Source organism: Rissa tridactyla, chromosome 5 (assembly GCF_028500815.1).
Source record: "Rissa tridactyla isolate bRisTri1 chromosome 5, bRisTri1.patW.cur.20221130, whole genome shotgun sequence".
NCBI classification, from domain to species: domain Eukaryota; kingdom Metazoa; phylum Chordata; class Aves; order Charadriiformes; family Laridae; genus Rissa; species Rissa tridactyla.
The window spans coordinates 34,206,251-34,234,140 of record NC_071470.1 but is presented as its reverse complement, the minus strand read 5'-3'; the positions used below and the strand labels follow the sequence as shown (position 1 = coordinate 34,234,140).

The 27,890-nt window shown below is 37.8% G+C and overlaps 1 protein-coding gene across 9 annotated transcripts in view; it reads right to left on the bottom strand.

The window, feature by feature from the left end:
- Nucleotides 1–100: 100 nt before the first annotated feature.
- CTBP1 (C-terminal binding protein 1) overlaps nucleotides 101–27,890 on the bottom strand; it is a 250,053-nt gene continuing 222,263 nt past the window's right edge. For 8 of the 9 annotated variants that reach the window (XM_054203054.1, XM_054203052.1, XM_054203061.1 and 5 more), the window contains 7 exons: nucleotides 27,233–27,377; nucleotides 23,132–23,338; nucleotides 17,039–17,253; nucleotides 12,977–13,107; nucleotides 10,661–10,788; nucleotides 7,102–7,219; nucleotides 101–1,572 (listed from right to left, as the gene is read on the bottom strand). In XM_054203054.1, coding sequence (XP_054059029.1) covers nucleotides 1,386–1,572; nucleotides 7,102–7,219; nucleotides 10,661–10,788; nucleotides 12,977–13,107; nucleotides 17,039–17,253; nucleotides 23,132–23,338; nucleotides 27,233–27,377 — 1,131 coding nt within the window. In that variant the 3' untranslated portion in view covers nucleotides 101–1,385. The remainder of the gene's footprint in view (nucleotides 1,573–7,101; nucleotides 7,220–10,660; nucleotides 10,789–12,976; nucleotides 13,108–17,038; nucleotides 17,254–23,131; nucleotides 23,339–27,232; nucleotides 27,378–27,890) is intronic. The other variant, XM_054203053.1, reaches the window with a different exon arrangement.

The following is a 27,890-nucleotide window of genomic DNA, read 5'->3' as shown; positions in this document are numbered from 1 at the left end:
GTTCAAAGAAACAAACTCCTTCAATATAGCAAATACACTTACTTCCTGCTGCACGCTGCCATCGTCACAAAAGCAAATAAAACAATGGACACTTCTCATGTTGGACTTCGGCAAAAGATGTTTATTATTATTATTATTACTGTTGTGTTGCTGTTGTACCTCCTCTGCTCTGCCCACAGTGGTGGCATAAATGCTGTTACCATACTGTAGCTGATGATGCCGGTGTACAAATCAAAATCCATCTTAATTTCAAACTCCATTAGAAACACAGGAAAAAAGATCAACATTTACGAAATGTAAAGGGAAAAATGGTATGGAAAGAATTTTTTTTTTTTATTTTTCAAGCTTCCAAGACAGTATTACAAACAACAGAGAGCAAAGTAAAGCTAGAAATGAAATACTTGACAGCATCTGTTTAAAAATTACAGCTAAGAAACCTAATAAAAGTTGAATAAACAGTTACTAGAAATAAAAATTTTTACACATATGATATTTGTCTGGGATTTTTATTTCTTTAAAATAATTCATACAAATGGTTACAGTCACAAACATGATTTTAACCAAAAATATTGCTAGCCTACCACATTACCAGGAAGGAATCAATGTAGGCAATGAAATGCTGCTACTTTTCAGTAGTCTAGTGCCTTTTTCGCATACCACCAATAATATATACTTTAACTGGTGACAAAAAGCACAATGCTCGTTTATACAAAACCTTTTTTTTTTTTCCTCAAAATCTCTTTGCAAGGTTGTCTTCATTTTGAAATAAGGGAATTCATGCCAAAATTAGGAGAAACTGTTTTTCTTTTGTTTACTAAATTATTCTAAAAAATAAGACAAGCAGGTAGAAAAAACAATGCACTGTGTGGCGTAGAAAGAAAAATGGGAAAAATTCATTGTCCTGAGAAGTTTGCCAACTGCCTCATTTTTGGGCATGTTTTAAAATATAAAAGAAAGGATTTTTAATCTCAAAATCGGTTTGTTGAATGCCTCCCTTATGTTTTTCCTTGTTGACAGCTAAGCAAACAAACCCTTTTTAATGTTCTAAAAACTGTACACAGACAAGTACATTCATGATATAATTAACTACTAACTTCTCTTGCTTAACAAAGAACCCATAGGACACAGAAACAGTGAATCAGTCCACTGGACAGGGACAAACTACAATTTATACGGAGGAAAAAATGTTTCCAAATCTTCTTTTTGTCTCCCACCTTTTCCTTTTATACTGTATATTGGACCAGTTTCTAAAACAATAATCGTCTCCTCCTGTAAGTTCATGGTTTTGCCTTTAATCAAAATCCAGGGTTTTGTTTTGTTTTGTTTGTTTGTTTTCCACGCGCTGAAGCTGAAATCTCCGATGTTGGGAATGCTGTTTTCGTAGGCTACAATTGGTCGCTTGGGTGGTCTCTATCAGCTTCTGGTTTGACAGTTTGGCCGGGGGAAGGAGCATGGGGCGGGTGGGCTACAGCAGGGAGGCCATGTGATAAAGACATAGGGTTGGGGACTATTCCTTCTACTGCTGCAGGTATGCCAGTTGAAGCCACGCTTACAACGCCTGGGGGATACCTGCTGAGAGAAGAAAACGAAGAACGTATGTTAAAACCAAGAGATGACCGGCGGGAAAGCCCACCTTGCCTCCGTCTAGAGCTACAGAGATGCTTCTTTTGTTTTCAGACCAGTGAGAAAGACAGTTAGTTAAGCTCCAGATGAGGTACCATACGCAGACGCTAAATAAGGTAAAAGATGCTGTATTTTACCCAAATGAGAAATAAAGGTTTCCTAGACTGTTTCTTCAGCTTTCAGATAAAATAGCATAAGTGAGAGCACAGCAACGAAACAACCTGAAGTATTGCTCCTCACAAAGTAGGTCTCAAGAAGATGTAACTCAGGCTAGGTCTGCACAGCATGTATCTGTCCTCTACGACTTTTCCTCAAGTTGACCTTCAAGGATTTTTTTTTTTCTCTTTCATTCTCATGTAGAAATTTTAAAATGTCACTGTTGCGGTTTGAAAAAATACTTCTTTAAACTACTCTTGCAGTTATAGCTTTCTGATAGCCCTCCAAAAGAGCAATCATACCCACACACTCTTAAGATGACAAATTCAAGCTTATTGCACCTGAGTAACTTTACCAGCATCAAACTTTCCACAGTACTTGTCTGAAAGAGAACCTGTACTGGTTATATAGAGGACAAGTGCTTTAGGCAGACTGCAAGAAAGAGAGATGCAAACACAAAAAACCTATGGACAGTTTTAAAGATCTCTTACTCTAGCTGGATGAACACTAAGGCCTAAATATTTTACAAATTCAATAAAAAAAGTTACCCCCTGATTCAGCTTGATTTTATGACGGCTCTGATATTATCAGGCTAAAATAAATCTTGCAAATCTGTTTCAATCCCGAAGTTCAGATGTAATTGACCAACGCTGGTATTTCACAGTGCTGTATATAAATAACAGCTACACAGGAACACTTTTAAGAAAAATATGATTTCTTTTTAGCCAAATACCTCAATACCCATTTGCAAGTTGTCTCATGCCGGCCACTTAACGTCATAAAAGCGGCACACTCATGCCTTGTTCTCTCCTGCTATATTCTGCTCACCCAAGCATCCTAGTGAGAGCGTTATCCATTTAAAAGGCTAACCACTTACCCACTGTGGCATTTGCTACCCTAGTATTGAACTAAATGCGAGAAAAGGCACTTATAGTCTTGTCAAGCTTTTTCATATATCGCATTATTCTGCTGTTGAATTTCTTCTCATCAGAGTTCAACGCTGAATGCATCAGGGAATTTCAAACCATTTCAGTGGCATCTTTTCTAAAGTAATGCATGTTTGTGCTGCTCATCCTAAGTTCCCTCAAACTGAGAGAAAATTAGTGCAGAACTTATGCAAAACTCAGAGGAGGAAAGAGCTGGATGAAAGCTCATTTATTTGTTCTTTTTTCTTCCACCACAGCAACTGCTGTTTGCAAACACTGTGCCAGAGGGGCTCAGGATGGCTATCTGACATGGCACAGGGACCATGAAGGCACCATACACTGGCTTGGTCATCGTGGGAAAGATTCCTACATATCCACTGACTGTAATCTGGGATGGATAACCAGTATGTGAAAGATCACACCACCTGATGGCCAGAGAACTTTGTCCCCAACTGTACAGATATTTACAGGGCTTCCTAAGCCAATTCCTCCTCCAGAGAGGTTCCTTAGAATTAATTTGCAGTTGCTAATGGACTTAGTTGCTTGTTTCAGTACCTGAATTTGAATCCTATTAATCAAATTTTTCATTTCCTATGAAAACTGTGTCAGATTGATTATTGTTTCACCTATTCAAATTTAATTTTGGAACAGCTTATCTGTTATCTAGGCGCTTTGCAAAAAAACAGAACGTGACATGACAAAAGTTTCCATTTAAAAGCCCAACACAGCAACTGTTTCCAATACAGAATGTCTACTTTCTAACAACGTATTCCCTGAGCAGCAGCACACCAGAGCTGGGAGAAATCAATGAGATGCCAATTCTACAACTGTGTTTTCTCAGGAAGAAAAATCAGAGCCTCCCCTTGTGAAAACGGACGGTGCTGGATCAGGAGCATTAACAGTTACCTTACAAGCACACGAAGCAGTTCAAACTACACATCTGTAATTCTCCTTTGACTCCCAATATTCTTTCTGTGTATAAAAATATTCCCCTTGGACACCAAGTTGTAATAATTGGGATCCTACCTGCCAGCACCTCTCCTCAGACATAGGCTTCCTAGACTTTTACTAACATCCAAAAGCCTTACAATTGTTTTTCTTGTCCTAAAGCTACATAGTGGCAGTAGCCAAAATATAGTTAACATAGCCCTCTAGAGAAACTGTATTTTGCTTAACAACTCCTAGCCCTATTTTGCCATTCTTTTTCATAATTTTTGTCCCTTTTTGATTTAATCATTGGTGTGGTTCAAATCATATCTCTGAAAGGAGGGCACATAAACTCAACAGCCTCTATACAACCTTCCCTTATGTTGCTATTTTTTGCTTTTCAATTCGTATCCAGCAAATACATTCCCTCCAGCACTTCATAAAGGTGCTCCCGATCTTCCTCCTCTGGCAGCAGTAAGTTGAAACGTTTTCCAGGTAAAATGTCCACTGGACTAAATTTTTGCAAAAACGGCAGCGAGAGATCAGTTACACCTCCTCTGCTGTTTTGTACTCTTCCTTCCCCTTCCCCCACCTAATCTTAATTTATGAAGAAAATATAGTAGCCCTCTTGACTACAATTGAAAGCAACTTTAATTTCTATGTTAATCTCCCATATTTTTTAAACTACAGAAGCACGTTGAACTCACTATGTTAGCTCTGTGCAAGAAAGTGAGTCTGTCCCAAGAGCTTAAAAATTTAAGTGCACACTTTTATCTTACATTAGATAGAGAGTCTGAAAATCACCAGTGAAATACCTCAACGTGAAATAACTCCTGAACTACCAACATCTAACTATTGTCACCCAAGTACCTCCTCAGTACCTGGATATTCTCATCTTCTACCTGCTAGAAGGCAGAAAGATATGTCAACACATCTGTAAATTGCACAGTGACTGTTTACGGGTTGTCGGATTTCACTTTGCCTATAACCTGCATGCTCTGTGACACAGGAAATGGCAGGGGGTTATTTAACAGGCAGCTCAGTAACAAATACACAGTAATAACACAAATATATTATGCTGCTTCACCTAGACTATTACAAATAGCTCCTCCTCAGGAATATCATTAATCTTTACTCATGGAATAGGTCCCGTTTGCTTGACCTTTTGTGTTGATAGGGTGTCTTGCATTTCACATAGTAAATGGTTTTGTTTTCCACAGAATATGATGATATTCAGAAGATCTAGATTATATTCTGCTGATGAATGCTCAATGTTCTTTGCTTGCGATAATATCTGATAATTTAAGAGTTCTGTCCTACATCAAAATACAAGTAAATGATATATCCAGAATGAAATAACCTCGTTAGTTTCAGTTCACTGAAAGAGCTATTTGCATTTTTTAACATATAAATTATTATCCCAGGTCTTATCTTCTAATGCAATTACATGACTATGATACAGTTATTAGCACATCTGAAACATCAAACTGCCTGTGAAAGACTCCAGAACTCAGCTAGTTGAACGTAATCTTAGATTGCAAAGAGAAGGCAGAAAAATTTGTTTTGAACAACCAATTCAAATTCTGTGCTTAATCCAGGTAGAAATTAAGCATCAGCAAACACTGCTACTGAAACCAAATTCTTCATAAAGCCTGAGCTTCAAGTTATGCATATGTTATACTGCACAAATTAGTAACTGCCTTCACCCCCACACAAACACTATTCTATCACCCCTCCAAGAAGCTTCTAATATTTGTTTTATGACTAACTTCTCCCTCAAAATTCCCCAAATGAGTTTTATTTTGCATTTGAAAATAATTGTCAAGTCAAAATTTATTTATGATGAATTTTCTCCATTGAAAAAACTGACTGCAACAATGCCTAAGAAGGCATTCAGTTCTGTGGTTTATCCTGCTTAAATTAAATACATATGGTCTTTACCTTGTAAATCATTAACTCCCAAAACATTCCTAAGTTAAAATCCATTTCTAGCTGTGAAGCCTGCTTCTGCTGGACTTGTGACCGCCAAAATGAGAACAAACAACGGTATTTTATTTGGGTACGCAACCCTGTTCCATGACAGGGTTGGAGTTATTACCTGCCCCGTTCAGCAACACCTGCCTTTAAGCTTCAATTGCATTCAGCTCTACCCCGAGGACTCCAAACTGAAGTCAATGAACCCACATGATGTGTGGGGAAGAGAACACACGTGCTTGAACTTTTCATTTAAGCAAATAAAACCACTCTTCTTCAGATATTTAGGGCTACAGGTACTTTGTCAAAAAGTAAACATCTTGATGTGATGTGAGATATATGCATGTTGATCCAATCAAAGTTACTCTTTTCCTTTGGTGCACTTACAGCTACTGACAAGGAGATTATGGCAGAGGGTGGTGATGCTCGCCCCGTCATCTCTCCATCACTTTCTGACGAGACTGTTAGAAGCTATTGGGAAATGAAAGCTTTGCTCCACTTCTCAGCACTGCACAGCTGGGTTCCCATATGGGGTAACACCAAAAAAAATATAATCTTATATCTATTAAAAGTATGGGGTAGCCCTCCTAAAGAAGGACAAAGATAAGAAAGACGTATGAAGGAGGACAGTGGAAAGATTAGGACGAAGAGGTATAAAAAAATAATGAAAGGACTGCACTGTCCCTTCCCTCAAGGCATCGAGGGAAGCAGCTGTTCGTAGCTTTCTCAGCCACTTTCATCCCACTTATGAGTAAATGCCATACTGGAAGATAAAAAATTGCAGACATTTTTCATAAATAAAAATTGTGTGAAGGTGTCTACTAGGAAAAATCTGCTGCTAGAACAGCTGCTGGGGATAAAGGGACAGAGAAAGACTCTCTAGCAAGTAACTAAGGAACGTACATATTAGACATAAAAAAATCGCCTCTTTCTATTAATTATTAAGAGCTGTTTTCACAGTTAATTGAGAATACATAGATCAAGTCCCTCAAACGCTTTTGCTTAAAAATTGAATGCGTAATTTAGAAAACACTATTTTAAACATATTTTCATAATCCATTCCACTGTATTCACCCTGACTTATTTGTTCTCTCTTGTGTCTGGAGGCCACAAATCCACGTAACAATAGTTTATTATTGGAAGCCTTTCTGTAACCTCCTGCTGCATCATCACCTTCAGCAAAAGAACACAAACTTCCACTGCGCTCACTGGAGATGAACCAGAATTGTTTTACTTGAATATACAAAAAATTGTGTATTGTTCAGATTACTAACCACACAAAAAAAGATAAGAAAAGGAAACGTACTTACTCACTACATGATTGACTTCAACTAGCAAAACAAGATCATTGTCCTGAATGCAACAATTATGAAAACAATATAGCCGGGCCTAATCCAAAACCACTTAATTTTTCAATAGGAAGGTCTTTTATTTATTCTGGAAGACATACCTCTGAATTAAGGAGGTCCTTCTTTTACACCCGCAGCATGCTTACCTGTATGCAGCACCATTAAGCTCTGGATGAACAACTCCGGGATCCATGCTGGCCCAATGTGTAGCTGCAGTCAAATGATCTTTGTTAACACAGTTTTTCAGACTGTCTGGAATACGACCTAGGATGAAGCGAGGGAGAGGAAATAAAAAAAACCATAAAAATTGTATGCCTTATGCTCTTAATCTATGTTAAAAATAGTTATACATATTTGCATATTTAGATCAAGACATAAGATCACACCAAGAGCTCCTTTTTGATCCTCACTGTTCCCCTTTTGTCTGGGACTTAGTTAATAGTGGTTAAATGCTCTACATAATTTTCATTTCTCTGTCTCTCTTTGCCTTTTGTATACAGAGTCTCAATAAAACCATAATCAACAAGATCCCTGCTTTCCAAGAAGCTAAAACCTGAATACAAAGCATGGCTGACAATCAAATTCAGCAATGTAGCCTCCTGCTCTCTGTCTTTAACTTCACTTTCCTCCTTTTCCCTCCTCATGTAACAGTAATAAAAACCCTTATTGAAGAATGTAGGATTCTGAACGGAATTTTGCCATAAACCTGAATACGACCAACACTTTTTTCCTGTCTTCCTGATCTTCCCCTTCTTGATCTCAATTGCTCTTCACATTTGTTTACTATAATCTGTTAATCCGCAGCCCTTTCTTTCGTTCCTACAAAAAATTAAAATACGTGAGAAAACTCCCTTCTTCATTCCTTCAAAACTTTTGCTTAACCTTTGAAGCATAACTGAAATTTTACGACAGAGACACTGGAAAATCTGTCAACCTGATTAGGCACATACTGGACAAGCCTCTGACTGTCTTCTGCAGAACTATCTCCAGCCCTGCAAAAAATGACATGAACAGATACGATAGACATTTTCTTCATAGCAACAGGAATATTTCCACTTATTCAACAGGACATCAATTGGAGGCCGTGTTTTTTCTGACATCTGTTTTAATGTATCCTTTCTAAAGTTTAATCTTACTGCGCGTTTGCACAGAGAGGTAGAAAGAGCTGAGTTTGAGTCTACCTCTGCCACTGTTGGCAATAGTACTCCAATACGCTTTCAAAAGCTGACTGAGCTACCTCACTGAAGAATTCAGGCTTTTTGTCTCCAACTTCCTACTGGAAATTTGATTAAGGACTTCACTACCCTTCGCCTGTTCTTTCTATCCATCGGCCTGGCCAAAATGGGGCTGTAAAAAAGCCTTTTCATAGAATCGCTTTCTGTCTAGTGGATACGATCAAATACTTGTTACTCCATGACTTGCACTTGTCACTAAAACTTCCCACGTCTCCTATGCACAAGCCAAAAGGGCTTCTTAACTCAATATTGGACAAGATGAGGTACATGCCCCATTATGGGTGAATTCCTACTGTTCCCGATTAGAAATCATCTTCTAAATTTAGCTGAAATATACATCCATCTAAGCTTCTGCCAGTTATCCATAAATTTAAGTAGTATCTTTCTTCTTCTGATGTTTATCCTTCTCAAGTATTTTTAAACTGCAATCATGTCTTCCTCCTTGCCCCTCTCATTCTTAATTTTACTAACTTCTCTAGGCATGTTCTAGTCTCCCCTTACAAAACCCCTATTTATTTATTTTAAACTTTTTTCCTAATGATCTTTTCACTTGCCATGCTCGCCCTCCCATTTCTTCCATTACTGTTTTCAGTGGTCCTCCTTATTTAATACTTTGAATATTTTGATGTTCAAAAATATATTTAATGGTATTTAGTCTCTGCTTATTATTTTATACATCAGAACGCCATTGACTTTTTGGGAACAGCAGAACCACTTAACATCCTTATAGTCAGATGGTAGTCACAGCCTGCATTCCCTCATTGTACACCTTTTTCCAATTAGCTTCTCCCTCTACACCCTCTCCTCTCTATGTTCCCCTATGGCTTTCATACATCCAGCTTTATCCCACGCTTCCTGTATCTTTCCTACATTTGTTTCACTGCGATTCAATGTCATTCTCACCTCCCTAATGTTGGCCTCCGTTTGATCTTACTACAAACCATGTGCAAACACTGAAGTGGTGACAGCTTCAATACAAATCAATGATTTAAATCGCTGATAGCACAATTGCACACTTAAGAAAATATAGGTCTGTCGTCCCAAGCACACATGTTTGGGCTATGGCACAATATTTAACATAAAACTAGCTCGGTATAGTTGACTCTTACTCAGTTTTCAGATCTCAGCCTATTAATGCTTATTTGCACATCAATCATCCCCCCAGTAGGTATCATATGCCAGTTTGTACAATCGCTCCCAGAGCTATTTGGGAGCAGATAATAGTTATACAACAACTTAATGAATGTACTATTAGAGTTCTTCTGGAGTATAAGCAGAAGGACCAATTCCAGCAAAGGGATGGTCAGACTCTTTAAGTTACCTCTAAACCAGAGAGAAATAGTCCTACAAAGGGCAATTCCGATCAGAAGTTTACGAGGTGCCTTTAATCACCATCCAGAGGAGAATTTTCTTTCCACACAGGCTATAAATGAAATTAAATCGCCAAGCCTCTCTAGGCTACTGCTAGGGCTTTTTGTACAGCAGAGCCATGTGTTGGCACTGAGCTACTCTCAAGGTGACACAGATGGCCCTTCATGTCTGCAGAGCATTCAGTCTATGTTGCCAAGGGGGAAACAGCAAAGTCCTACTAAAGAGAGAACATTAGTGCTTAATGAATCATTTTCCAGTATGAAAATCCTTCCTTTTATTTAAGGCTACAAGGGATTCAAACCAATGCCAAATGGCTCACTCTTCTCATTTTATTTATTAGCAGTGCATGTTCAAGACATAACTGTTTTCTCTTATGTGAACAGTTTACAATTACATGGCAGTTATATAACAAAGCGACTTTGCTCTTTAAAATGCCAGACTTCTTCAGCAATGCTTTAAAGAGACGAATATCTATAATAGAGTACCCTCTCAACAAAATACTGAAAACTCCATTTTGATGTAGAAAATGAGTGGTCGAGATATGAGCATTACTAGGAACAGCATGAAGCTCTAGATGCTTTATCTCTGAACATTACAGCCTTGGAGACACTGAAATTCCAGACTGTCCTCCAAGACAAATTTGGATGAACTTTAGAAAATACAAAGGTGCCAAAAAGAGAAGAATAAAGGAAACACAACTGCTCGTTACAAGTGTATGGGGGCATCTAGGAAAACCTATGAAAGACACCAGCAGTATCTGGAGGACTTACAGTCAAACCCATGAAGTGGGTAATATTTAAAAGTAACAACAAGAAGAAAGTGGATTTTTTTATACATAAGTACATTTCTGTTATACAGAAAAAATACTTATTTTGCAGAGCCTGCCTTCTCTTTGTAATTGCAATGAACCTCCAGAACGATCTGTTCCAGTTCTGAGAACAGACTTAGCGGTTATTTGCTAGTTTCTATGTTTCAGATATTAGAAGTGGTAAACAAAATCTAAAGTTGGTTCTTTTTCAGCATATTTTAACACTGAAGAATGAAAAAGGTTGTTAAAAAGAAATAGCCAGTGAAGGAGGTAATAAGGTGAAGTTAGTACCTGTGATCGCTCTTCGGATCTCTCGTGCTGCTTCTTCCCGCATCTCAATTGAGGCTTGTTCACTATACCAGGCTGCATGTGGGGTACAGATCAGGTTTGGTGCATCCTTCAAGGGGCCCTGACTAAAGCTAAATGAAGATTTAAAACAAGATCAAATGACAAAAAATACTGGGGGGTTGGGGAGAAGAGGGGAGGGAAGAAGGGGGGGGATCCAGATGGACTTGCACATAACACAGATTAATTTCTACAACAGAAAAGAACTGCATTTCTATTCCTTGTTGGGTTTGGTTTTAATTCTGTCTGTTAATTTAATATACTATTCATGGTATAAATAAGCAACAATCACCACATAAACTCAAAGGGTAGAACCTAAGTATAGCAGCAACATTAGCTTCTGTCCAATGCACTTATTGCTAACTACAGCCACTGCCGCTCCAGTTCTCGTGCAGAAATACATATAGCAAGAACCAAATCAATTCAGGAGGACATTCCATTTGTCCATTTCATCACAGTTTTACTTCTACTGCATTAGCCAACAAAGCTCTGTTCTCTCAAGAGTCACTGTCAATGTGACACTTAGTAATTTTAAAAAAAAAATCTTACAATTATTTCCAAATAAGAAGCGTGTCCATCAGCAGCCTCAACTTTTTTTTTTTTTGGTAATTCAATTATTTTTTTATGTTATTTTTAACTGTTCCTTTATAGAAACTCCACAGAAAGAAGGAAATTTACTTTACAGATTGATTTTCAGGGAAAGCAATAAATCTGTGTAAAAGTGCTATCACAGATACAGAGTAAAGAAACTGAAAATAATGGAAACTTGCTCCTCCTATTTATTTCCAGTTTTAATAATCTTACAGTCAATTGTAACAACAGGAGAACAAATATTTTAAGACAAAAGCGTGCTTTCAGAGTTGGTCATAATTCATAAAATGACAGATTTCATCTGTAGTTCAATAAACATCAGAATATCTGGCAAAACTCTTGAATAAAGAGTTGCATGCTGCGATCAGATAGACATGCAGCACCGAAGCCAAAGGAAATTGTGGCTGTAATCCTGCAACTGAATCTCTGCAGATGGCATCTCCATGCAGTAAATGGGCTTCCTATGGGTGCAATGGTCTGCTTGTGCAGATCTGAGATCTGAACTGGGAAGAATGTACGTAGCTGAAAGTCCCTTGAGCAGTTAGACTCTGGCTTTGCACAGCACTACTGCATTGCAATGACTACATTTAGAAGTAAATGAATGCAGGGTATGCATAAATAAAATTAAATATTTGTGATGTGGCATTGTGTCTCAGTAGATATAAAAATTCGGCCTAAAAGGATACCATTCTGGTTTTTTTAAAGCTTCTATTTCCCCCCAACAAGCTCATATGAGAGAGACTGTCCTCTCTCCAGTCTTTACAACCTGCCCTCAAGTCCTGAATCTGTTCCTCTGCAAAAAATTATGTGGATTGTTCCAGTTAAAATTAACATCTCTCCCTGCCCATTCTGAACAACTGAAAAAGGCTTGTCACGTACGAGCAGTAAGCTAAAGCAGTCTGTTCTTATAACTGCAACTCAGAAGTCAGGCTCAAGACTCAAGGACTTATCAAACAGGCTCGTTTCTGATTAGGAGCGCGATAGCATAATGCCACACTGGGGAGTGGTGCATTTCTGCCTAAAGCACCGGACTTCTCAGTGTCATTCAAAAACTAAGGCTTGTGCTACCAGCTCTGCTCATGACAGCAGAGTTGCTGCTCCCCCGATAAAGGGTAAAACAAACCAAAACCTGCACTCTGACCACTTTCCTTATTTTTTTTTTTGCAACCTATTACATTTATGACTTTCCTGCAGAGGCAATCTGGACAAAAGTACGTCTTTTCCTCCAGAAAGGAGTCATGAAGTAGTAATTTCTCACACCGAATCTCAACTCTCTGCCCTCTGAAAGAGTCTCTTCAGAAATCAAGATTCATTGCCTCCGGAGTTGCATCAATGACAAAGGAGCATTCCCCTCAAAGCCATGACACAAAGCTATGCTCAGGATTTGAATCCAAATCGCTGCTATTTCTACTAAATAAACCCATTGGATTTTTTTTTTTTAAGGAATTAAATTCTTGGATGCCACTTTTTTCACTTCTGACCACATACACAAGCTCCATCTACATTTGCATTAGTCCAGTGCTGCACAGATTCACGTTGCTTTACTAAGGAGTATTTAGCTACCATATGAAGGGAAAACTCATTTTATTTGTTGCTGTTGATCGTATCATGCACTAAGACTTAAAAAATAAGAAAGTGAACAAAATAAAAAGAAAAGAAAAGGAAAAGCACCTGAATGGTTCTGACTCATGTACATCTAAGGCTGCCCCTCGTATCCTTCCTTCCTTCAGGGCCTGTGCAAGTGCTTTTTCGTCTACTAACCCACCTCGAGCTGTGTTGACCAGGAAAGCCCCTTGTCTCATCTAGGGAAAGTTAAAAACAAGAATGATGAAATAAAAATAAATGAAATAAAATCGTTGTGGCATTATTTTTTACTCAAAAGAAGCATCCAGTACAACAAAGGCTATTCAGCTGGTTTAACCTGTAACAGTTCTCTTCCCTTTCCATTGGAAAGTATGACAAAATGTGATGCTTCTAACATAAAATGCTATTTCACAGCACTTAATAACCTTTTGTTTCTTGTAAGTAGTGTCTTTTAATAGCAGCTTGTTTCAGATATTGTGCAGTAACATGATCAAAAGATACAACTGTGCATATGAAAGTGACAGATCATTTTATGCTTTTTTATTTCACTGTGAAATTGCATGAGACAGAAACTACAGCACATTCTTAAACAAATTCATATTTTGTGGTTTTCAACTTTCACACAAATAAAAGCCTACATGAATTTTTCAGAAAAATCAATGCTTTTGGATTTTCAAACACTTTTCCCTTAGTTGCCAAAACACAGTAGATCTATGTTTTATTTATTTTTGTTACTTCAGCTTCCTCCTCCCTGTGAGACTTTTCAAATAAAGGTCTAAAGAATGCTTATATTATTCAATTAAAAGGCATGAAAATGAATTTGGTTGAGAACGCTATGTGCCCAGGAGAGAAGCTGTGCTGTGCATTGCGCAGATTAGCATTGTAGATGACACTGTGTGCGGAGAACTACAAGAATTTACACCATAATATATCCACAACATGAAAACAAAGTGACGGTTCAAATAAGAGAGATGGTAAGGAAAAAAAATAAATTACTACATCCTGCTTCCAGCCACCCTAATACTTCATCTTTTACCAGATGTCTCGGACACAGCTTCTAATCTCGGAAGCATTTCTGTGCATGAAGGTAAGCGTATGAAGAGCAGGAACCAAGGTGAAGATGAATGATAAAAATCTCATTTTGTACTGACTCCATCTCTCACCATAAGAACAAGAAAACCCCAACGTTTTGACACCGAGTCAACTACTTGAAACTTACACATCTAACTAAAGCTTAGGTAAATTGATTCTTACTCTGAAAGACTGATTCAAAATGCCACATTCATGAACAAGGCGGTTTGGATGAAAGTCGGCTACAAGAACTTTTTTTACATGAGATCATAGGAAATAATAAACAATTAACATGCATACGCTTACAGTAAGGTCAGAAGAAAAAAAGACCAACCATATTTTACTGGCCAACTCACTGGGCTTAGTGTGTCCCTGTCCCTCTCCATTTGCAGACTCTTGGGCTTACAGGAGAAACATCTATTGGTCTGTATAGCAAAACCAAAGTCCCCTTACAGGAGCAGAACTAAGGAATACTTCTTTTAGTTTTATGTAATTAACTTGGGAATTAGAACAGTGAAGAAAGAAATGGTAGCATGATCTTAAGTTAGTCTAGTAACAACAAGATGTTCCTGATGGGAACCATCACTGCATCTCCACTACTTGTCAGCTGTGAGAGCTACATCAAAACTGGCACAGGAGGGCTTCACACAAGTGGCAATCACTCTTTGCAGGCACATAAACTCATGGGAGCTTACACACCCCTTCCTATTTCTGTGCCCTTGCAAAGAGATAACTTGAGTTTTAAGCATAGCCTAGTGTATTTATGTGCCTGTTGAATGAATTGAAAATTTTAATCGAAGTAAAACCTGCTAAAATCTTCCATCCAACCTTTATAACCTTGCTTCAGTTTTCATTTTAGGACTATTTACAAAACTCTAAAGCTAGTACTAAGACAAGTCCAAAACAAACAGAACATGGGTGTACAAATGCATTCTAGCGGGAATGAATTACACGACCCGTGATAAACTAAGGGTGGATGCAGCTGGAGATGACCCTTAACAACGGGTGGAAATTTGAAAGAGCTTCACAGCTAGAACTGCTGACAGCTGTTAAATTCACCTACACTAAACCTGCACAGTTGCTTTAAAAATATATTGTGTTTAAAAGGCAGTCTTCTTCTCAAATCTGTAAAACTAAAGATGACCTCAGCTTCTCTTAAGAGCACTTGATTACCACGGGCTCAATAAACACAAGCTCAGAACACTTCTCTGAGCTACCCTGGTACTACAAGGCCAAGCACGATGGCTAAGCAGCATGCTGACTAATTAAGGGGAAAAGCTACTGAAAGTGAAAACCGACGTCAAATTTTCAAAGATATTTTAAGGTTATGTAATTTCAGATTGTAAACAAAATTCAGGGTGAGACTTCAGTGAAATGAGATGCACCACTCTTCCCTGTACTTTGTTTAAAAACTGGTTATTACATGAGCGTGCACTATTGGACAAAAGTGGCATGCAATGCTCTCTAAAAATTTTAGGCCAACTCCAACATCTGTCAGCCTAAAAAAGCTATTCTGTCCTTTTTGATACATATTCAGAAGATGTGCTCTACACAGACTAAGCAGTCAGAGGTGTTACAATTTTATGGTTTGCATATCAGCTGTTACAATACAGACTGCTTCATCCCAACTTTTATCCAAAGCAAGAACTATCTTCTAACATTTCAATCCTTGCTTTAATCATGAAGGATAACAAAAAGCAAGATAAATGCTTACGATATCCTTCCCAGTACAGACTTTACTATATGCATTTCATTTCAGATGGTATCACTCAGTTTTAACCTGTCTGTTTTGTTTGGTTTGTTTCTCTGATTAATGTACTAAGGCCTCTGCAAAGCTCATTGCATTTACGCACCACCACTCAAAAACTTCCTGTGATACCTTGGCCCAAGTTTCACAGTCCGCTGTATAACGAGTGGCCACTGCTAAGCCTCTAGATGGTCCCACTGAATTCAGTGTGATTCTGTTTGGTTCTAGATGTCTGCTTGCAAAGACATCTAATCATGTAATAACCATTAAATGTGCCTGAGCACACAACAAAAGGGAACGTTCAGGGCAGGGTGACAGAGCTCTGTTCTCTTAGAGATTTGCATTTTACGCTTCTTAAATTTTTTAGAATTTTAAATCCTGATTTTATGTTGGGATGGACCTGCAAAATCCCTAAGGTCTCAAATCATCAGGTTTCTGCTGTGATCCTACGTGACTGTGGAATATGTTCAGTAACTACTTCAGTTCTTCTAAAGTTCAAGAGTAGTAGGTGCAAACTATTTCTCAGAAACCAATAAATGATTTTACTGAGAAAGAGTGCTATTGTCACTGTTACCAACACATACAAACACTACATATATAAAGACCATCAAAATCAACTATTATATCTTAGAATGTCTTTCCTGTACACTATCTACATTCTTACACCTCAATGTTACACCACTTCTTGTTCCCTACACTGAGGCTGGAGTCAGAAGCTAGACATTTAATGAAAAAGCTTACTATCAAATAAATTAGTGAATAATGAAGCAGTTACTACACCTACATTTTTAAATTATTGTAATATTACCTAAAACTCTACGGAGAGGTTATTACTAATTCCAAGAAACATTATTTTTCCAAATAATGTAATGCTGTAAATGCAATCCATCCATGAAGCGCTCTGCAAGCATCATGACTGAGCACAGGGGGGAGCCATTTAGTCATAATCCTTAAAGTGCATCTAAAGAAGTCAAACTGAGGAACAAGAGTGAATGGCAGAATTGCTACCTGAAAATACACAGGTAAAGGAAGTAGCTACTAGAAGACAAAGAAAAAGTGCTTTTACATAAACGCAACTTTATTAAATCCGAGTAACATTAAGAAGAGCAAATTATTTCCAGAAGTGCAATGTTACTGATCAAAAAAGACAATAAAAGCAACAATACGTAAGCCACCAGCTATTTCCCAATCATTTATAAACCTGCTTGATTTCAAAGTAGCAAAAGGGAAAGAAATTTCTTTCAAATGAGAATCCGCCTGTTTACATAAATAAACGCTACACAGTGTCAGCCACCAGCACCGGTGTGGAGGGCGTCCACAGAGATTATTACCTGCTTTATGGTGAAGTCATTAATAAGATGATGATTGTGTTCATTCAAGTTGCAGTGCAGGGTAACACAGTCACTGTGGAACAGCAGGTCCTGCAAAGTGCTCACCCGCTGCAGTCCCAGAGCACGCTCCATGCCATCTGAGAGGTATGGGTCATAGAAAATCACACTGAAGCCAAAGGCTTTGGCACGTAGTGCTACTGCTTGCCCAACACGCCCTAGAACAACATAAACATGCAATGAGAACAGATGTGAAGCAGCTGGTGTAAGGCAGCCTCCTCCTTCCTATTGCGAACGCTTGTATCAAACCATACTGTTTTGTACAGCAACTGGAAGAGGATAAAAAAAAGAGGCAGCTCCCATCCCACTTGAAATCATGACTAAAATCAGAAATGTTACATCTGGGCTGTTTCACACTGCCTTACTCAAAACAAAGCAAGAGGTCTGCACCTTTTGCAACCAGAGATCTGAAATGCCAGAAGATGTCACGTAATCTGCAATAATGTGTGTAATACAAGGGTCTGCCTGCTGGGCCTGTTTACGGTAAAACACTACTGCTTGTGAACACATCCTGCCAAGGACTTATTCTTATCCATGTCGGACCAGCTGGCTTTAATAAAAAGCTATAAAATTAATCCTCAAAAATGGATGCAATAAAAGACAATTTGTTTAATCTGAAGCTCAACCATTCTCAATGCATGGAATCTCCTTTCTGAACCAGTATTTGCTTTCATTTTGAATAATGTCCTTTCAGCATTAAAATGCCTACAAGAATCCTGTCATCTCAGGCTCTAAAAAATTCTGTATTCATGTACCTAAATGATTAATAAATACAATCCATCATATGGCACCCAGTTAAGAAGAGTGCGGTACCATTTGCTATTCACATTGAACTTAGCTTTTCTCTGTTCCACTTTCCCTACTGTCATATTTCAGAGCTGTGAGCGATATTGCTGTCTGGGCATGACTCCATGCCACATGTATCAGGAGGTGTGTATTTCCCCTTGACATGCTACCAGTAAAACACAGAGGAAAAAAGTGAGTGAGTACATCTAGCGAGTAAGGGTATTCTGAAGAATGAGAACTAACAGAACTAACCTTGTCAGGTTACAACACTACACACTAGATGCTCACGTTAAGAGTATTAGAAATGTTAGATAAAGACATTTCAAAGGAATCACTAGACAGGCCATAATAATCATATCTCATTTAAAAAAAAAAGTCAACAAGTTTTCTGTTGTAACATCTGAGTTTGTTCAAAAAAGCATCAAATTAACAGAGGGAAATCCTGTCTCTTTCCAATTGTGCTTGAACAGATTTCCCTCTGCTTTTCAGTTTCTCTTTGAATAAACTTAAAAAGCCACAAGAAGAAAGGTTTTTTGTTGATCATTTAACCTGAACACAGCAATTCTGCAGTGCTTAGTGACAGATGTGCTTGGAATATTAAACAGTACGTCAATCTGATGGGGGCTGCCTGCTTTTCTTTGGGGACACCAAGTTAAAATACTCTTCAAAATCTTTTATTTCAATACTTGCATACATGTTCTCTGTTTGCTTTTCAAGCTGTTTTTTATAAACTTGAATTAGACAATTTTCAGCACAAACACTGTATTATTTTCAAATTTTGGCATGTTCACAGCTTAAGGAATCAGTCACACAACTGTAAACATTTTTATTTTTCTTTTAAAGGAAGCGTATCGCTTTTACTCCAGCTCCATTCATTTTCACACACAACATTCTGTCATCTGTTCTTTTTTACACTCTTTACAACACTAATACCTGAGGGGATTCGTGACAGTGAAATCTCTTACAACACACTCTCCAGTTAAAGCTATACTTCCCATTCATTGCAACCAGGCTAATAAACCAAAGCCACCTTCAATGTGCACAAAGTTTCCTTCTGAAACACTTGGGAATCACACAAGTGTATTTCTAGCCAGAATTGTCCTATTACAACTACTTTATGGGAAAAATTCTTCTGCAACTGACAATTCATATTTAGTCTTAGTTGTTAAGACAAATACATAGGTGGACACACATAATTTCCCAATTCCTTTTTAAACTAGTCTGACAATACAGTACAACCACAAACCTATGATGTTTTTTTCCTTTCCTGGAAAACTTCTATTATATAAGACTCTCCAGGGTATAAGGGGTGGCTCAAAACCTACCTCAGCATATCAAGAACAACAGAACAGCACACAAAGCATCCCACCTTCGGGACAACTCTATCTCAAACACATATACAATGCTATGAATATTCATGGCTGCTTCCAGGGAAGGCAAATTCTGAAGTTCAAAATATCAAATTAACTTCTTGGTCTGTAGTGTGGGAAGAATGCAGAAAATGCATATTGCATACACTTGAAAAAAAAGCAGAAAGCAACAAAAGCCTATTTTAGAAATTAGAGATTATATAAAGCTCTAGCAAAACCCATCCATTATTTCAGTGATACCAGAAGTGTGAAGAGGGACTCATCAAAAACGCCTGGGTCTCCTGTTATAGTCTGACCCATTTACTCCCTCCATGTCTCCCAGTTTGTAGGTGTCTCTGACCTCGACCTTGCCAATGACCTGATCTGAGTGTGACAGTATAGAAGCTGCAGTTGCCAATGACCCCAGCGCTTGGGCAAAGAATGAGCGTCCTATGCTGGTATTACAAAGTTTTATAAAATGCCCTTGATACTGTGGAAATTTTGATGACCCGCCTGCAGACTTCCATGGAAATAAAAAGTGCTTTCACTTAGCAGATCTTTCCTGTCTATGCAACAGTAATGGAGAATCTGGGTAATTTTTCCTCCCTCTTGGAGAACTCTGAAATGTGGAGAGTGCCATTTTGTTGCATTTCCTGCTGAGCACATTAAGAGAGCTAGTAGGATTGCTAAGGGTACATCATTTATTGCATGATAATACCACCCAACTCTTTAGCCTTAATAATTGTTTGATAATGCAGATTGGTACTTTGGCCAACATCTAGTCAGGACCGTGGGACTGTTGAGAGAATATAGCAGGTGAGGAAAGACAAACTGAGTGATGACATTCATTATGATGCGGAGACAAATGTATTTGGAGGAATTTCACCTCTCTTGAGTGAGGAAATGCATTAGCTATTAGTCATCAGCATTTGTAACTGGAAAGGAAGGGGAAGGGAGTGTGATTTCACTGCCTTCACTGCTGTAAAATTATCATTACAGCAGAGCCAGGTCCAGCTATCTATTCATCCAAGTACTTACATGCTGCTGCTCATAAATATTCTCTTTTTTAAAAAAATCCCAACACCTAAATGTCTAGATAGAAGGTGAAAAAGTATTTTAAAAAAAAATAATGCGGGGCTTACTATCCAAGCTTGTGATGCATCACTTGAAATATAGGACACTGGATAGTAATAAAGATTAGAAGTGACAAAGACAGCTGTTTCATGATGTGATATTATTGTTTATGTAAGGCTCAAAGCATCACACACTTCATAAAGACAGAAGGAAACACAGGCTCTGCCCTAAGGAGCTCAGAGGCTAACCAAACAACAAAGCAACGACGGATGGTATCCAACAAGCACATGAAGGAGGCATTATGCTGTTGAGTCTCTGCTTATCTTCAAGCTCAATACAAGCAAAGGATGAGAGATGGGGTTAACTTTAAAGGAGGAGCATGGAGTAATAGGATTAAGCAGGATAGACTAAGTGTCAAAGCAGGAATATGCATGAGAGGAGGCAAAGAAAAGAGAGTGGGTGATGGAAAGAAAAAGGCAAGTGAGTCATGAAACTTGGCTAGACCAGTGGATAAGGAAGTGAGTAGCTGAAGCTTTGGAGGGAATGACATAGTCGTTCCCTAGCACAGAGATAGGCAAGAGCTAGGGTGTTTTCTCTTTGGCAGAGCAAGAGAAAAGCCCAGGAACAGATGTGAAAAGGTCCGGAGTTAGCTGTTGCAGAAGCAAAGTGATACATTTAAGCAACTCACTGCTGAAGAGACCACATGTTTAAGACAAAAACAGAGAAATACAGCTGTGGTTGAAATATGAGATGATCTCAGCCGCATATTAATGAGAAAGGACAGAAACAGCAATACTACACAGAACTAGAGAAAAGAAGGACTCGGTAACAGACGATGAGAATTGTTTGTTTCGTGTGCAATACCTTCACTTCATAGCCTCTTAGTGGTTCATCGCTTCTGACATGTCTAAATAATAATATAATAAAATGAGGCAAAACTGCAGGCATGGGAAGAAGCCACCAGTAGAGAAACATAACCTACGGGCACCAGTCTGTTGAAGGTGGTTGTAAATACACATTTTAATCTAAAACCAGAGACAGGTAGCCTCTTGCAGTGATCTGTAGTAGAAAAGAGCGTATATCACAGCCTAAGTGCCTGAAGTGCTCAAATGTAAAGTCTAGTACATCCCTATTTCTATATCTTCTAAGACTATATTTTTATTCTTCATTAATACATAGCTACACAGGAGTTTGTTAGAACTAGTTGTTGTGCCTATTCACTTACATGCACACAAAGTGAAGTTTTCAAAACTGACTTTAAAACTTAATTTTCCTTGAAATTGTGAATATTCTCTTGTAGGAAAAGAAACAGGCACAATAAAAGGCTAGAGAAAATTACTGGTTAATAACTGTAACAGATGTGTACCTTTAAAATCAGATTTTACTATCCTTTTAATATACCATGCACACAAAAAGGCTTGCTTTTTAAAAATGAAACCAAAACATAGTGTTTTATGTAGGTTTACACACATATTGGCAATCTGATTATCCATTTGTTTCTTTACACTTTTCAATCATTCACAACAAAACCAACACACATAAAATTCACTTAAGGAAGTGAATAATAAATGACTTTTTTTCCTAATCTCAGTCTGGAATTTGTGCACTACAAAACTGCAATGCCAACAGGACAGAAATCTCCAGCAAATACGCACATAGCATGTGAGCTAAGGCTTAAGTTTCAAAAACTAGGTATGCATTTCCATTTTTAAAACACTTCAGGTGACTGCCTATTATTTATGTAGAGATGCTGTGACCATGAATGCAATAATCATTATGTGTTTAAAAGTGGCACACATTTACACGGGTATAGATTTGAGAAAGCAACTTCATGACTAACTTCTTGAAAGTCATATTTCAAAAGCAATTCTTTGACTGAAGATGTTTTTGCTGCCTTGCATGCTCATTTAAATGAGTACTATGTAACGGCAAGCTATTTTCAGCTTCCAAAAGTAAGAGTTTGTGGCTTGAGTTATTTGACAGCAATGTGTAACTGGAACAGTCATTTAAGTATGATGCCTTGTTGTCAAAATCATATTATTAATTCCTGTGGATGAATACCACAGCAATTACATCCACAATCTATCAGATCTTTGATAAGACAAGCACATGACTAAATAATTTTTATATAGAAACTGACTTGCTTGTTTTTCTTCTCTACTTCTGTAACAGACAGTAATTAATTCATCTCAAGCAAGCCTGTCCATCTGTTAGATGCTGAAACACATTTAGGGCCATTCAGAGAGGTAAGTAGGTGATTTTATTAGGTCTGGAAACATTTCAAACTTCCTTGCATATACTTTTCCTGTCATTTGAACCAAAATACAAATTCAGATGCAGCCCAACCAAACGCATGAAGTAACTGCTCTGAAGGCTGTTAGTGCAGCAAAGACTTTTCAGAGATGTTAAAAACAGTAAAAGGAAGAAAGCACAAATGGACTCAGATAAGACAATGGATGAGAAATACAACATATATATGTGACAACGGGTTGAAGTAGCAGGATCCTTGTCCTGGAAAAGGAAGTGATGGTGTCTCCTTCCCTTTCGACCAGCGTGCCTGATACCAGGCAACGCGGCAGCAGAAAGTACAGAAACGTAAAGAATTGAAAAGGTGTTAGCAGCAAAATAAGTTGTCTGAGGGAAATGATGATGCGTAAGGGGAAAACATTTGACACATACAAACACCAGGAATGAGATGGTATTATAAAGAATGCTTCACATGGAAAGGAGGGAACTAAGTGTTCCATTTTTGTAGCTCAAATCTTCATAATTTTTTTAAAGCAATGGAAGGTGAGGAGTATTAAACCACCTCTCCAAGCCAACATACCTAATCCAATAATGCCCAAGGTCTCCCCTCTGATCCTGGCAGCTCCAGAAGCCACTTCCCGAATTTGTTCAACGCTTTGTACTCTCGTGCCTTCCCGCAAAGCCTGGTGAAGCCAGGTGGTTCGCCTGTACAGGTTCAGAATGTGGCACATGGTAGAATCTGCTGTTTCTTCTACCGAGGCAGCTGGCACATTACACACTGCGATTCCTGCAAAGAACAGGGGGAAAGGATACCAGTTGCCAAATGTTTCTTACTTTTTCCCATTTAACAGCAATTCAGGAGTATGACGTTTAAATTTACAGATATTTCAACACCTGTTTTGCACAAATACTACGTTTCTGACTGTAATGGCAGATGATAATCAACTATTATGTCACATATTCTATGCGCAAACATATTTTTTTCTCATTTGTTATTACTATTTATTGTGCTTGCAAACTAAGGCAAACAGTAAACAGACCACTGAAAGCACAAAAGGAAAGTACTGAACATGTCAGGTAGTTTAGAACACAAGTCTTGATAAGGGTGTTACATGCACACTGAGCTAGGTGTTTTAAATAGCAAAGAGAAATCTGCCTTGCTGTCAACAGTGCGGTTAATGATCACTGTTTAGAAATAACTGCATGAGTTAGAGTTAGCTTTCTATCACTGACCAAATATCCTCCCAAAAGCTACCTATACAAGTTATAAAAAAAAAAAAAAATTTATAATGACAGCAATGCTTACAAAGCCCTCACAGGACAACTACTAGTATTTTCAATTCATGTATGGGTAATCATGACGCAGGGAGGGACAATCTGTTTTGTGCTGCACACGGGTTTTATAATTACGACGAACAGAATCCAAGTCTTTTCCTGGTCCCTCTAATTAAACAGATAACCCATCTAATTGTCAACAGGGAAATACAAAATCCACTTCTGCATGGTATGTAAAGGTAATGCAAAATTAAGTCCATGTTCCTAATAGCTGAAAAGTTACTAGTTGAAAAGGGCATAACATCAAGAGACCATTACACATTTTCACAGAGAATTGTGGAAGGTGGATTGATTCAAGACTCACAGCATTCCATATTTTACTTCAAAAACAGGTCAGGCAACAAGTAATTGTAATTGCATGCAAGTTATCCCATTCTGCTTTTTACCTTCCAGTACTCAATGTACAGCAGCTAAGCAAAATGTTACTTGAAAAAGTTTGTGTCCTTTTTGACTTGTCTCTCTTCATTCGTTCCATTTACTACATGTTCTCTCTCTAATCATCAGCTCCCACAAATGTTTGTCTCTCAGTTCTGCTGACTGAGATCACAAACAGTACACAGTATAATTTCACGGTGGAGGAAAAAAAAAGTGTTTTGTATACTAAAAAACACCCTAATACTGTTTTCACTGTCTAGTTGTTTGGTTTTTTACATAAATAAATATTCAATGAGTCCTCAGCTCATGCCAGTATATCTTATGAAGCAAGGAAGAAAAAACATTCTCTTCAGTAATAATAACAACAATAATCTGACAAATAATAAGCTCATACCATATTTATCTATGTTTTACATGCAAATGTCATCATTTTGCTGTCCAGTACTTTTTTCACAGCTTTCTTTAGATGAGTAAAAACCAACATCAGGAACCTACAGAACTATTTTTCTTTTCTTTGCTGTAGAGATACAGCATCTGCTGAGTCATTGCTCTTAGATTTACACAAAGATAAACCAGCATCATTTACTGGAATATTAATCTCGGCACCCTGCTAACATCAACGGTAGAATGAAACTCACCATTTTTTAAAAATGGAAAAAAAAGTGCGAGCGGAGGGAACAATACGAGACTAAAATGTAACATCCTCTTAAGTGCATCATATTAAACAGCTGCATTTGTTTATACAAAAAGTCTTTTTTCATGGAGCAAAAATGCAGGTTTTAGATGGCAAAACAAATGTAATAAGCACGTCTTCTGAGAGCTGGCATCAACAAAATAATGCTTTAAAAGAAGCTTAAGATTTTATATTACATATTTGGGAAGAGAAATAAGGAATTGAACTTGCCTTACACCTTCTTCCCTAATAGGTTTCCTTAGAAATTTGGGGTACAAGAGTCAGACAATTTCTCTCCTCAATTGTAGGATTATTTTTTTTTTCCTATTTTCCCCCAGCTTTAAAAACAGCTAATTTCTGAAAGGCAGGGGCATGGTGAACCACAAAAAGCGGCAAGAGAAAGGCAAGATTATGAAGAGACATTTTACATAGGAAAAGATAGCACACTCTTATCTCATATCCATCGCTTCTGTGCTCCCTTCCCTTTCCCCTTTCCCCACCGCTTTCAGTGATCTGCATAGGCTCAATGCTGAAAAATGCAGCAGTTAATGGGCATAATCCTTGACTCCCACATCACTTGCATCCAGCTACACTCACAGCTTGAACATATTTTCAAGATTCTTAAGAAAAGTAAATACTACTTAACAGGAAAAGCTGGTAACAACCCCACAAGCCAACTCTATGAAAAATACTCAGAAAGTTACTATGGAAATTCAGGAATATGTCAGACTTTATCGTCTAATTCTACACTATATTTCAAGAGTGAATCACAGCTTTTTACAAAGAGCAATTAACTCTCATATTACCTCCTTGAGATTCATAGTGCTAGTTCAGCAAATGGAATGTGATTTGTCCCAGGAGTGGTGAGTTAGTATTTAATTCCAACCATTTCACCCTAACTATTAAAATCAGAGATTTTAGACCATAAGCCTTCCAGCATTTATTGGCTTTTGACCGGCTGGACAACTGTATTTCATAAATACTGGAATGCACAAAGGGGACGGATCTAACTGTGTAACTCAGTCTAATCACATCACAGGAACTGAATGATTGGGAATGTGACCATGTCGTATCTCATATGAATGACAATATCCCAAATCTGCTGTACTCTGGCTTGAAGAACCATGTGGATGAATTTAAATTATAAGATTGGGTTACAATCCAGAGTGGAGACTTGCAGAAAGAGCCAACAAACCCGCAAAGATTCTCCTCTTATCAGGGATTCTCTGCACTAATCTGACTCCTGACTGGTTGGGGCCTTTCATCTGTACCTATGTTTTGACTTTTGATCTAGGATTTTACCCCAGGTCAGTCTCTACATATATGTGTTTTCAGGGGCTCACAATGCACACACCTAACTTCAGCACTAGTTACAATACATAGGAACACAGCCATGCATGCTTTCAGACCTGATCTGTTCTTTATAGAAACTCGCAAAGAAGTTGTTAGCCTCTGCCTGCTCTGCAAACTACGCTGCCATTAGAAACAGGTGATGATTTTACAATCATTTACTGACAAACAGACCATATTACAGCTTCGCGCTACATCAACGGGGTTACTACTAACACTAAGCACTGTTACATTGAAGTAAATGTTTTCAAGATCTTCCCAGAACGTAATGGGAAACATACTCGGTCACCTTAATCTTAGAAAAGAAACGAAAAAAACCCAGATGTTTATCCCAAATGGTAGTTTGACCTGTATATTATAGGTTAAGAGATGGTTTATCCTAAAGTAAGGGTAGTACAAATCAGACTGTTACTTTTTTACAGTGAAACACTAAGCACCATCTCTTCACAGTTCCAGTATCTGAATTTATTCTGAAGCAGCAACAATTGATTCTCCTGTAAAATTGGTATTTCTATTTTATGGAGTGGTTTAGTACTAAATCTCATGCATCATAAATAAGTCTCAGACAGTTGATAATGATCTCATTTTTAATTCAAACAGAAGTAGTATGCCATGCTGATAGAATTATATTTTGTGATTGGATTACAGCAGTAGTAGTTAAAATATACAACTGGGGTAAAAAGAAAGAGATGGAAAATTATGGCCTTACTCCTTGGATTTATATTGAACAGGCAGATTTGTCATCGTGTCACAAAGCTGTTAATATCATCACTTAATTAACTAATACTAGTATCTCCGTAATGATTTTTAAACACTTTGATGAGAAAATTATACAGCTTACATACTGTTAGTATAAATTACACAGAAAACATTAATGCAATGACTTAGATGCTATCATATTTCTGGAGGCAAGAATAAGATGTAAAATAATGTTTGTAATACTCATACCTAAATCTCCAGCAGATTTGATGTCAATATTATCAAAACCACTGCCAATTCGGACAATTATTCGAAGTGCTTTAAATTTCTCCAGGTCTTCTCGTGTTAAAGTGATAGTGTGATACATCAGTGCACCCACTGCTTCATTTAGTACCTATAAATAAAATGGAAGAAAAAATAACTTTTTTTTTTTTCCTTTCATAGGATCTCAGCTTAATCACGTGTACATATTTTCAGGTATAAAAGACTGTAAAAGCATTAAATCCAGGTCTTTTGTTTTAAAGGTTATTTCTCCAAATACCTTCCAGCCTCTTGTTAAGTCTTTTTCATCTGATGTATCCATTCTAGCATGATGAGATTAGCTTTAAAAGATCTAAGTGACCTATATTTGTGTTCTTATTAAGAGGGAAAACTCTTCTCATTTCACAGGAGATGCTCTGCAATATCATACCCTAAGTACAAGCATCACTGGACCGCATATGCACATGCAGATGAAACACAACATGGCAGCAAGCACTCACTTTAAACAGTAAGTATTTTTATGCTTAGGCAGCTGGCATTCAGTTTTGAATGCAGTCACAGAGCAATTATCTCTTCACCATACACACAGTGGTACAGGCATTCACTGCACTATTAAAACACTTGATACCTGAATAGAAAACATTCA